The sequence below is a fragment of the Fusarium flagelliforme genome (assembly GCF_020744385.1).
Source record: "Fusarium flagelliforme strain FIESC 12 MPI-CAGE-AA-0113 chromosome Unknown B0J16scaffold_2, whole genome shotgun sequence".
In the NCBI taxonomy this organism is placed as follows: domain Eukaryota; kingdom Fungi; phylum Ascomycota; class Sordariomycetes; order Hypocreales; family Nectriaceae; genus Fusarium; species Fusarium flagelliforme.
In genome coordinates, this window is record NW_025763504.1 from 5,511,687 (window position 1) to 5,523,685 (window position 11,999).

General features: G+C 49.8%; 4 protein-coding genes across 4 annotated transcripts; 2 read left to right on the top strand and 2 right to left on the bottom strand.

The window, feature by feature from the left end:
- Nucleotide 1: 1 nt before the first annotated feature.
- B0J16DRAFT_361478 (PHD/FYVE-zinc-finger like domain-containing protein) lies at nt 2-5,885 on the bottom strand. Its single transcript, XM_046129751.1, has 5 exons — nt 5,181-5,885; nt 2,809-4,863; nt 1,140-2,753; nt 939-1,083; nt 2-834 (listed from the first exon to the last, which is right to left on the bottom strand). The coding sequence occupies exons 1-5, from the start codon at nt 5,637-5,639 to the stop codon at nt 290-292; spliced, it is 4,818 nt and encodes a 1,605-aa protein (XP_045987438.1). The 5' UTR covers nt 5,640-5,885; the 3' UTR covers nt 2-289.
- A 224-nt stretch (nt 5,886-6,109) lies between these two features.
- On the top strand, nt 6,110-8,530 carry B0J16DRAFT_335441 (uncharacterized protein). Its single transcript, XM_046127078.1, has one exon. The coding sequence runs from the start codon at nt 6,131-6,133 to the stop codon at nt 8,372-8,374; it is 2,244 nt and encodes a 747-aa protein (XP_045987439.1). The 5' UTR covers nt 6,110-6,130; the 3' UTR covers nt 8,375-8,530.
- A 610-nt stretch (nt 8,531-9,140) lies between these two features.
- Nucleotides 9,141-10,469, top strand: B0J16DRAFT_317198 (uncharacterized protein; the record flags this gene model as incomplete). The annotated part of the gene is made up of 2 exons (XM_046125357.1): nt 9,141-9,714; nt 9,769-10,469. 2 exons carry the CDS (start codon nt 9,141-9,143, stop codon nt 10,467-10,469), a joined length of 1,275 nt encoding a protein of 424 aa, XP_045987440.1.
- Nucleotides 10,470-10,631: 162 nt separating this feature from the next.
- Nucleotides 10,632-11,459, bottom strand: B0J16DRAFT_81329 (Mss4-like protein). The gene is made up of 3 exons (XM_046134510.1): nt 11,244-11,459; nt 10,970-11,181; nt 10,632-10,918 (listed from the first exon to the last, which is right to left on the bottom strand). Exons 1-3 carry the CDS (start codon nt 11,359-11,361, stop codon nt 10,838-10,840), a joined length of 411 nt encoding a protein of 136 aa, XP_045987441.1. The 5' UTR covers nt 11,362-11,459; the 3' UTR covers nt 10,632-10,837.
- Nucleotides 11,460-11,999: the final 540 nt, after the last annotated feature.

Sequence of the window (11,999 nt, forward strand, 5' to 3'; positions counted from 1 at the left end):
TATTTGCTAATGTTTTATTCCAAAGTACCTGGCAAATGACCTGTCTTGTGGTATGATGTTTATCATTTTTGAGGAGCAGAACATGCTCCTTCGTTTTCTCACTCATTTATTCAAAGCCTTCATAATTGCCAGGTTATGCGTGCATGTCGCCTTCCGACGTGCAAACGATCAGAGCCAATCTCGGGAGAGCAAAGGTCCTGTTTTTCAGTTCCATTCCTAGCAAATATCGGTGAGCAACTACATGCTGGGTGGCTGCTTGCACGTAGCAATCTAGTTCTCTATCTCCAAATCATCGTTGTTTGCGCTGTGCAGCGCCCTTTGCTCTAAGTGAACCTAAGCGAGCCAGCAGAGCAGCCTTCTGCTGTAGTTTAGTGCCCATCTCGGAATTCGAATGCTGAATAAAATCAATCGCTACTCTGACTTCAGCCTCTGACTGAAGATTGTTGCTCCTATAGTTGAGTATCTCTTGATCAGGATCAGGGGGTGGGGGTTGATATTGCGTGACAACTGTGCGCTGCTGTGGTACAGGAGGTGCATTGTTGTTCTGATAGACGCGGTTACCGTTTGTATATCCTCCAATATTGGCAGAGGCCCCGGGGATTACTTGGCCACCTGCTTTTTGGTAGGGGTTTGGCGTGGGGTTGGCAGTGTGGTTTGCTTGGCCGTAGCCTTGCGGGTAGGTGTTTTCGGGGTTTTGGACTTTCCACGCTGGTCGTTGCCGTTGTTGTTTGCCTGTTGTTTCTTGGCTGGGGATGCCACCGTACGTGACTTGCTGCTTGTTGCTGCTGCGGGCTTTGGGGTTTTCGAGTTCGTGGAGAGCGTCCGCTTCGGCGCCTGTGTTGTGTTTTTGTTAATTTTGTTTTTTGGGGTTGTTTTCTTGACTGGTGTTGTAGAAGGGGTTGCCTGTTGAATAGTGGGAGAAATCTTTTGGCGTTTACCTTTTGGTAGTGATTGGTCCTCCTCCTCAGACTCTTCGCCGGAGTCTGCCCCAGCAAAGTCGGATGAGTCTGAAGAATCACCACCGGGGTCGGCGGGTTCACCGGGTATGGAGTTGTCTAATGCGTTGGTTTTGTAGTTGATAGCCTGTCCGAGTGTTAGCTGATGATCCCGAAAAACAGATCCGTCTGTTAATAAGTTACCTGACGACGTCTGCCACCACGGCCAAGAACCTCCCGATTTGCTTCAGCCTGTCGCTGTGCCTCTGCCTCTCGTTGAGCCAGAATACGATCCCATACACTTGAGTTGATGGCCTCTGGTTCGGCCATTTCTTCTGTGGCAAGGCCGGCCTCGAATCCAGATTTATCATTCGACCATACCTTGGCATAAGAGAAGGAGGTTCCATCATCAGCTTTGGTCTCTTGCTCGTCTGTTCGGTCCAATAGGGCGTCAACAGCAGCGGAGTCGTAATTAATGGACTTCTTCTCGTAATCATCATTGAAGAGCGCCTGAGCACCGTGTTTCAGGATTGACTCAAGGTCATCGCCGGCCAAATCGTCGTCGTCCATACTCTCGATCAGGGCATGATCCAAAGCCATCTTCTTCTTGCCAATCTGCATGATTCGCTCCTCCACCGAATCTGTTGTCATGAGCTGGAAGCAAAGAACCTTTTTCTTCTGTCCGATGCGATGCGCGCGGGACAAGGCTTGAATGTCTTGGTGCGGGTTGAAATCGGGATCCAGAATGATTACTGTGTCTGCAGTAGCAAGATTGATACCAACACTGCCAGCTCTGGTGGACAGGAGGAATGCAAAGACGGGCGAGTCAGGGGCGTTGAATGCATCAATTCGCCGTTGCTTCTCCAGACTACTAATACTGCCATCAAGTCGGCGGTAGTCATAGCCCAAGCCCCCAAGGAAATCCTCAATGATATCCAACTGCTGTAAGAATTGGCTGAAGATCAAGACACGATGGCCTCTTTCCTGAAGCTTCGGAAGCATGACTCGTAGGAGAAGAAGCTTGGCTGATGCTTCTACAAGGTTTCGTTGTAGCACTGTGGGATCGTGGTGACGCTCCTCAATAGCCTCGGAGTACATGAAGGGGTGGCAAAGGCACTTTCGCAATTGCATCAAGATGTTGTTGAGAGATCCTCGTTCCTTCTTGTTCATTTTGCTGTCGGAGAACATGGCCCTGATCAGCTCTGGGTTCTTGGCCATGATGCTCTTGGAAAGCTTCTCCTGAATCACTGTCATCGTGACCGGAAGGATGATTTGGGTCATTGGCGGCAAGAATTTGAGTACGCCGGCCTTGGTTCGGCGCAAGAAGTATGGTCGGATCTTGTTGTGCAGTTTGGGAAGCGTTTCTTTGTCAAGAACTTCATACTCCTCGTCAAGCTCTGCGGCATTCTGCTTATCGTCAATAAACTGCAGCAGGTTGAACAGCTCCCTTTTGTTGTTCTGAAGTGGTGTTCCAGTGAGGAGGAGTCTGAATGGGATGCGCATGGAGCGCAAAGCACCATATAGAAGGTTTTGGTCGTTCTTCAGGCGCTGACCTTCATCGACGACAAGCCCTGTCCAGTTGACAGATTTGAACAAGTTTTTCGTTGCGGGATCTTGAGCCGAATCGTAGGACATAATCACAACATGGGCCTTCATGTCTGTGGATCCGTTGGGAAACAGTTCATACTTATAAGCAAGTGCTTGTGGCTCTCGTCCGCCGTGATAGGCAACAACTCGCAACTCCGGTATCCATTGCTTGAATTCGCGACGCCAGTTGGGGCACGTGGCATTAGGAACGACGATCAGGAAAGGCCAGCACTATTGGCATGTTAGTATACTGGTCATCATGGCTAAACAAACAATTACGACTTGCCTTTGGGTTGTCTTGGACGAGCGAGGTCACAAGACCTACGACTTGAACAGTCTTTCCCAGACCCATTTCATCGGCGAGGACAACGCTACGCCCCGAGTGGTAGTTGCCGAGGAGCCAATTGACTCCTTCGATTTGGTAGCCCATGAGCTTTCCCCGTGTCAGGCCAGCAGGCTGCTCGTTGATCTCCTCGAACGGAGCAGCTTTGTAAGCCTTGACCCGTTCTTTAATCTTATGCTGAATTTCGCTCTTGAAGTACTTGCCTTCGACGTATTCGTAGTATGATTCAACAAAAGAAGCATATATCTCGCCTGCATCTTCTGCTGGTGGTGAGTCCCACACAACGTCGTCATAGCCGAGCCCCTGGAACTTGACGAAGATCTTAGTGACGTGAGGCAAGTTTTCCAGCTCCTGCTCTCTTGTCTTTGCTCTCGGCGCCGATGAGTCTGTTCTGACGTTGAATATGATATCGGACATCAGAAACTCATCTGGAATGGCTTCTTGTTCGTCGAGCTTCAAAAGATCTTCGCTGGCGTCTCTCTTGCTAAACGAGACACGCATAGCGGAAGCTGCTACGCCATATACCCAAGCACCTGGTTTCCAATCACAATGGGCATACGATCGGCTTTCCCATTTGACTAGATACTCTTTGTCATCTTCTCGAACCTCGGAATGCATAAGTCGAGGAGTTTTCTTCGCAAGGTTCTTTTGTGTTGGTCGCCATGCGACAAGCCGATGGATTTTGTGCCGGGTACTGGCGCATTCTTTGCACTGCCAATCGACTGAATGGTCTTTGAGACGCTCTGATTTGAGATCTGTTCCGATGGTACCGCTTCTAGCGCCCGGAAGATGCTCAACGTGCCAGCCTCGGTGGCATGCAACACATCGGAAGAGGACGTGGTCAGCATTGTTTATGAGTTTGGACGAAACAGGAGTGATTGGGTCAACACCGCCGTTCTCTTCACGCGACTTCTCTTCCTGGCGGGATGTTTTCTTCTCCGAGAAAGAAGCACAGCTGCTACCAGGAGTATTGCATGCTTGACACATGCTGTGTTTGGGGGCGTTATGATCCTTTTTGCTGGGGATCTCGATGCAGAACCTGCACTGCAAGACAAAGCTATCCTCGCCAACTTTGGTCACCATATGTTCGCGAGCACTACGATAACCAATGCAGGACTTGTGGTAGGACAGCGTGCAGCCTTGACAGTGAACCATTTGACCTCGTTGACGTGAGCCTCTACATGTATGGCAAGTTTCCATATGCATCGTGACAAAATCTGACTCCGCTGGAAGCGGCTGGAAGATTTCTCTCACAGAGATGATTTTCGGGGCGTCGGGGCCTTTGTCATCAACAACATAGAATGAATCGTCGTCCATTAGAGCATCGTCTTCCATGTTCATGACATTCCTCGTTGCTCTCGAAGAGCGTCGTGGGGCTTCGAACTCAATATCAGAGTCATGAGATCTCTGGCGCGAGGAAGCTTTTGACTGAGCTTTTTGCCGCAAGCTCATTGATTGCAGGCGTTTTGATCGTTGGCGGGCCTTGCTAGGGCGTCCTCTCTTCGGATCAATATCAGAGACAACGAAGGGCATGAAATTATCATCACCCTCCTCCTCTGACGCTTGTGGAGCATCTCCAAGTAGCTCATCTTGATCTTGACTACCAAGCCCGTTCTTAAAAGACACATTAGTCAATTGCCTGGGCTGACGAGTCCTGAGGACTCTAGTAGGGCGTGATGACTCCGGCCTTGAATCATCTAGCTCATCGTCATCACTCATTCTAGAAGGGCTGCGAGAAGGTTGCTTTGTGGTCTCTCTTGAGCGAAGGCGTAGACTGCGTGAGCGATTCGTTCGGAAGGGCTCTAGATCTTCCTCATCATCGACATCCATGTGATCGGAGGCGACAGACTCGGGTTCAGAATCCCAGTCGTCCTCAGGCGCATACTTTCGCTTCCGTGTACCGGACATATCTGCGAAACCGAGCGGCCGTAAGCCTTGGTTGAACCGGGTCAGTGCAGTTTTTCCGTTTTCGAAGGCAAAGAGTTGCGTAGAAGATATCTTTGAGATAGGTCAGTGGTTTGTAGCTAAGAGCAAGTGCATGTGCTAAAAGACTCGAGTGGGAAAAATGATAGCAAGGCAAGGAAATGCCGTGATAGAATCAGGAGGGGTGCGGGGCTGCACAATAGAGGAGTATATATTTGCGAAGTTGGCAGTGAATAAGGCGGCCCGTTGACAATAGCTAGTGTATTCACACCCCGGTGCCGTAATGCGCTGCTCCTGAATAATAGCCCCGTAGCACCTAGAAAAGGAGATAATATGTCCCCGTAAGAGCAAATCGCCGCACTTTGAATAAGAATAGGAGAACATCCACCTACCAGCTCTTCTCTTCCATCTGTAAACTCGACCCGGTATTCCGCGCTGAGGTCGTCATTAAGGACTTCTTCCAAGACGGACTCGATAGTATCGCTATGCACAAAAGAGTATTCGGCGCGCTCTTCTGGGAGCATCTCTGGAATCACAACCTCTACTCGGTAGGTCGGTGTTGCAGGTGACATGGATTGATTCAGTATGTCTCCTTCGATTCGGGGTATTGCCTCCTCCCTCTCCTCTTCTTTCTCCTCCACCCCATCTCCCATCTCGCCCTTGTCTTGCATAGTGACTTCTTCATTCGGTAATGTCTGTTGCGCTTCCACATTCATGTCTCCGTCAACAGGAAGAGAACCATTTGACCCGCCAAGGTCTACCAGGAGTAATTCTAGCGATCGCTCGATGGCGTTTTCGTCTTGGTTCGCAAGATCTTCGATAGGCTCCTGTACTGTGTATTCGAAATCCATTGTGTAGAAGCTCGATCAAATCGTATATATATTCCCAAGTGATTATCGAAAGAGATCGTCGTCGTCGAGGCGTTGGCGGGGTGTTGCGTCGTCTTTTCTGCTGGACAAGGCCAGCTACTAGAACAAGAATTACAAATTATGAAAGTTGTGAGTAGAAAAAGAAATCTATGAGTTGTCGATGCGGCCGAAGTGCCATATCGAAAGTTTTGTTATGGTGTCTATAATAGTGAGTGTAGTTCATTAACCGTTTGGCGCCGGGGAAACGCGACGGTCGCATTCACACGCGTAAAGTTAAAAGTTGCGACCCATTACGCACAAGCCTAGGCCCTTAATGCACTAAAAATGACATATCGAGTCTCACCGCTCGAGGATCCCTTGTAAGGTGGGCGGCAGAAAAAAAGATTTAGTGGGGCTACAGTTGAAAGTTCTACGAGGGTCTTGAGCCACTTCGAAGTGGGCTGAAAGTTACAAACGCAGAGACTCCTTGTGCAATGATATATCCTACTCAATTAAGGGTTACCGGCCTTTGCCAGCCTTTAGGAAGGTTGCATATTACTCAGAGAAGCTTCGCCCCCGTTTTCGTTCGTGAGAAGGCACTCTCAGCTATCCACCGGGGCATTCGCAGGGAAATTGGAAGAACAGACCCTGACGCCGAACCCACCTCTTTTAGAGAACCTCGATCATCATTCCGTAAAGCACCTTCGACCCGTCGTGAAGCACCTCTTGTCCGTCGAGATGCATTTGCCGATAAATTCAGTGCGAGAGCCGTCGATCGCGGTGCGCAAAGTGGTGGACAAGGTGGCACACGGAATTGGCGCCAAGAACAGAAACTGAGGAAGAAACTGAGAAAGAAGGATGAGGAAAAGAAAGCTCAAGAAGAGAGGGAAGCGGATGGGACTGGCCGTCGAACAAGGAGGAGGCGATTTGCGGATCCTGAAAACGAATTCGGGAGTCGCAGTTTGGTACACCGAATGAAATATGGCGACCTCAAAGACGTGGCCGACGGCCTACAAATACAAGAACCCGTGAAGCCACGGTCTTTCAGGGAAACTCGAAGGGAACGTTCGCGTGAGTTCGGAGCCCTAGGCGGAAATCCACGAAAAGAGCGACGACCTGAGAGATCAGGAGAGCAGTCTGATCGATGGTCCGAGAAGCCACAGCAAAGATTCGAAGGTTCAGATCGCAGTGCCCCAAGAAACGAGCAACGACCTGAGCGCTCAGAGCAGCAGTTTGATCGCTCAGACCGTCAGTTTGACCGTTCGGATAGGCGACCTGACCGATGGTCTGACAAACCACAACAACGATTCAATGACTCAGATCGCAGCGCTCCACGAAATGAGCAACGAAACGAGCGACCAGGGCAGTTTGACCGTTCGGACAGGCGATCTGATCGATGGTCTGATAAACCACAGCAAAGATTCCATGATTCAGATCGCGGTGCTCCTCGACAAGACAATTTCCGGAACGATCGATGGAATGGCCCGCAAGAAGATTCTAGCGATGTGTATGCCGTTGAACGTGCTCAAAGGAACGGAATGATGGCCATGACAGTCAAATACACGACCGCCGCTTCGCAATTCCTCTATGGCCGATCAGTAGTCAAGGCAGCCCTTGAACAGAACCGACGAAAACTTTACAACCTATACATCTATGGTGGCGAAAACAGGAGAGACAACAAGGACAATACAATTATGACACGAATGGCGGAAAAGCATGGAGTACCTATCACAATCGTCCCTACTGAGGAGCAGCGAATCATGGATAAAATGAGCATGGGACGACCTCACAACGGCTTCGTTCTTGAGGCTTCCCCTCTGCCTCAATTGCCTATCAAGTCGCTAAGCAAATTGGAGGAGAGCCCTGGCCGCCTTGGCTTTCACGTTGACCTGGACTATCAGACTAAGGAGGAGGCAGCGGTCAACGGTACAGACTCGTTTATTCGACGATCCAACGATGTGACGCCCAAGCCATTCGTTCTCCTACTTAACGAGATCATCGACCCCGGTAATCTAGGAGGCATCATCCGCACGGCCAGCTATCTAGGCGTGGACGCTGTCTGCATCACCAACCGAGGGTCATCCACACTCACACCAGTTGTTCTCAAGTCTGCCGTCGGTGCGGTGGAGGAAATCTCGCTATTTACAGTCGACGACCCGGTGAGATTCATTGAAGATTCTGGCAAGGCTGGCTGGAAGACCTATGCCGCAGTGGCGCCACCTGATCGAAAACTGGTTCGAAGGCACGGTGACAAGTTCGTCTCTTTAGATTCTATCGAGATCAACAGTCCCTTGAATGAACATCCTTGTTTACTTGTCCTTGGAAATGAGGGCCACGGGCTATCAAAACCCGTCAAGGTCGCTGCTGACTATGAACTGTCAGTTCCTCGCTTCGTCCAGGGAAGCTGCGTGGACAGCTTGAATGTCAGTGTTGCGGCTGGACTCTTGTGCCATGCTTTCGTCAAGGAATCCGTGGTCGAAACCAAGTATGAGCCAATTGAGCAGAAGACTGAAACCGTTGAGTCTGTCGAAGTGGACAGCATAACAGCGGTAGAGACAGAGACACAACCAGCTGACCAGGCCCAGTCTGAGTCTGTCTCTACTTCAGAGCAAGCTGAGAATATTTCTGAGCAAGTTGAGGAGACAACAGAAGATACAGAGGCTACTACCAAGGAGGAAGAGAAGCCTTCCGAAGACAAGGAGAAGAAGGTCGAAGGAACCAACGAAACGATGTTCTAAGAAGCTTCACAGTCGTGAGGCACATGTCGTCATTGTAATAACTTATGTATATCACGATGCATTTGGCCGGCGCTTGGATTGAGGACAAAATGTGTAAAAATATGTACGATCATGATATATAAAAGGCTTGGAAACAATAGAATAAAGGAAAATACCTGCTCATTACTCCGTACACTACCGATACCAATCACTTGGAAGCTGTGGGGATTTCCAACGTTGGTACATTAGCCTGCAAAGCCCCTGCATGACGTTGCACGCCATCCCGCCCGCCCAGCCATCATGACTCCAACTTTGATCGTTAAAGATTCCATCCATGTATTCATGACGACTAATCCATAAATTATCTACAGGGTTTCTATAGCAGCAGCTAAGTTACAAGCTACTCATAGAAATCTCCGCCTCTTCAATCTAGCGACAGACCGTCTTGTGGTCCGTCATATCTTCTTCCCGCCGTCTCCCAGCCACCGAATTTGTTTACAAGCTGCCCAATAAGTTCAACTTGTCATACCCAAGGTAAGCCTCAGTACCGGCCTTATTTTCTCCCTTCATTTCGAACCTGCAACTTACCAAATCATTCAGTGTTTATTATCCATCGTTTATCCCTCTACTTTACGCCTAAAGGGGGGTCATCGGGTATTGGTGGCGGTGTAATAGTCTCTCTCATCTCATATTTCACCGCCAACGCATACTTGAATCTAATACCCAGCGACAACCAAGACACACTTGAGACCTTGAGTCATTTTTCAATCTCACTCAGTATACGAAAATGCGGCCCGTATCTGCAGTTCTATTATCTTTGGCCGCCCTATTGCCACAGGAAACTGCCGCCAAGTCGAGTTCACCAACGGCTATTAAGAAAATCGCCCCCGGCTCCAGCGATAAGCTCCTCCGTGAGCATCTCGCATTCGCACCACTACAAGTTCTCTCTCCTCGCGACGCCGCCGCATCTGCGATCTCATTCCTTGACCAGCAAGATGAAGAATTCTTGAAGCTGAACGGCACCCAACGGTTCTACCGCCCAGCATTTGCCCATCATAGCGAAGAGTCTCGGGATGGCATGTTACGGCGTGCCGCAGAAGCTTTGGCGTTGTTACAGAGAAGATCATCTTGTCCTAAGGGGATGAATATCTGCTCTGACATCAGTCCAGAGGTCAAATGCTGTCAGGAAGGAACAACTTGTGTAAATGTCGGTGATAGTGTGCCTGGAGGCGTTGCATGCTGTCCCGATGGTGCTTCGTGTGGTGGCGGCGTTGGGTCATGTCCTGATGATGCTGCAAGCTGCTCGGAAGAGCTTGGCGGTGGATGCTGTATTCCAGGATATGTGTGTCAAGGACTTGGATGTAAGTCAAGATCTAATTTCGCTCTGGTTCTGGCTAGGTACTGACTACAAATAGGTGTTCCAAGTGCTGTTGCTACGCCGACAAGTACAACCGCTCAAAGTACCACCCAGGCGCCTACCACAACCGCACAGCCGACGACCGAAGAGCCTACAATCGAGCCGACTACCGAGACAGAACCTGAGACAACAGAAGAGCCTACGACTGTAGAGGCCTCGGAGACAGAAACCGAGTCAGAGACGGAAGGTACTGTCACTACACCCGAATCAGCTACAGGCACGATCACCGGCAGTCCACCTTATCGTCCAACTGACACCTCCGAAATATCATCATCATCCGAAGACGAGGATACCCAAACCGGCTGCCCTACGGGCTTCTACGGTTGTCTCGCAACCCATGGCGGCGGATGTTGTCGCACAGATCGAAACTGCGATACGCATAACTGCCCGGCTCCTTCAACTACCATAGTCACAGACGGCGCAACCATCGTCGTTCTCGCAACGGATGCGCCACCTGCTCCTGGACCTTCGTCGACCTGTGCAGATGGATGGTTTCTCTGTGGTAGAGACGCAGGACCCGTTGCTGGGTGCTGTCCTGACGGCTATGATTGCGGGACAGCAAGTTGTTTTACAGCGCAGGCCAGCCAGACTGCTAGCTTACAGAAGACATTTCCCGAGGCTTCTGGCGCCAGGCATGAGAAGCCCGCAGTCATGATGGCTGCGGTAGCAATGACTTTTGTGTGTCTCGCATTTGTATGACTTTAGTACATACGGTTGAGTTGATATTAGAACTGGAGTTTTTGGCATGAGGAGGAATATGTGGTTTTTATGAGAAATAAAATGAATGTTTCATGACAGTAAAGGCAGATTAGTTAGATACCCTTGTAATACAACAGAGGCAGTCCATTGCCTGTATGGCTTCCTACAAGTATTCCGATGAACGAAAAGCATCATACGCATTGTCCTGTATATCCATGCAATGTCAAAGGTGATAGTTTGCGATCAGACATGAAGGACTCATGGGCACGGAATATTGATCAAGTAACTGTATTCGTCTTCTTAATTATTCTTAGGCGCTAGGCCTTTCTCGTTACGTTCATTATCATATTCTGCTAACATTTCGTTCTTTACTCGGGCATGTGAGTGAAAGGCTTGGCGAGGTGCTCCTGGCAGAAAGGCAGCTTTCCGGCGGTCCAGATCTCGGTGTCCTGCAATAATTGTTAGCTGTTGTCGAAGAATTGCGTATAACTGGCACTCACAGGCTTGAGGTTCTTCTTGATCTCGGTGTCGAGAGTACCAGCCTTCAGGGCGATGATCTCAGGAGCGGCATCGGGGTCGTGGGCGATGGGAGAACCGCACTCGCCGCAGAAGAGACGGTGGACGGTGTTGCCGGACGAGCCCTTGGTGCCAGAGTAGGTCTTGACAGGACCGTTAATGGTGAGCTTGTCCTTCTTGACAACAGCAACGAGAGCTTATGGCAGGGTTAGCTTGGTTCAATTGTTATCATCGCGTGTCCAGAAGCAGAAGTCTTACAGTAGGTAGAACCACTCTGGCGCTGGCAGTCGTCACAGTGGTCGTAGCCAACAAGGAGAGGCTCGTCGTCGACCTTGTAGGTGACGGCTTTGCAGAGGCAGTGTCCGGAGAGAGGCATTGTGAAGGATTTAGAATATAGAGTGATAAATGTATTGTTCAAACTCGATGATGAATGTCTAAGCTATCAATACTTTCGGGCCTGGGAGAGAGCGAGCTTTTTAAAGCTTATGAGGAGCTCTCGAAAGCTCCACGAGGGGCCTTAGCGGGGTAAAGGCAAGTCCCGAGCTCGTGTTGGCAAATGTTAGGAGTGACGGTATGATAGACAGGGAAAGCTTTCGGTGGTGGGGCAGCGATTGGATGACGTTGGACATGATCTTCAGCTTAAGGGTGTGTTGTCGACCTAAAATGGAGCTGGGTGTTTTGAGTACGACTGTACGAGACGGTATTTGTGTACAGTGTTCTGTATATTTCATGCGTCGATGGGGCCAGGGGAGAGCTTGACCAAAAGCCCACATCGTGTAAGTCTATCCTGGTCAACTGCGTCGACGATGCCGTGAACTGCTTAGCAAGCCATCAAAGTAAAAGTGTCAATCAATTCCAGATACTCGGACCGTCGGAACATTGTCGATATGTGCGGTATCCCATTGGCGTAGATGCGTATCATTATCTCAAATCATCAGCTTTAGCTTGTCGGACGCCCCTGGTAAATAGAATGTCGTGTGTGACGTTGACTGAGGAATTACAAATTCCTCAAGG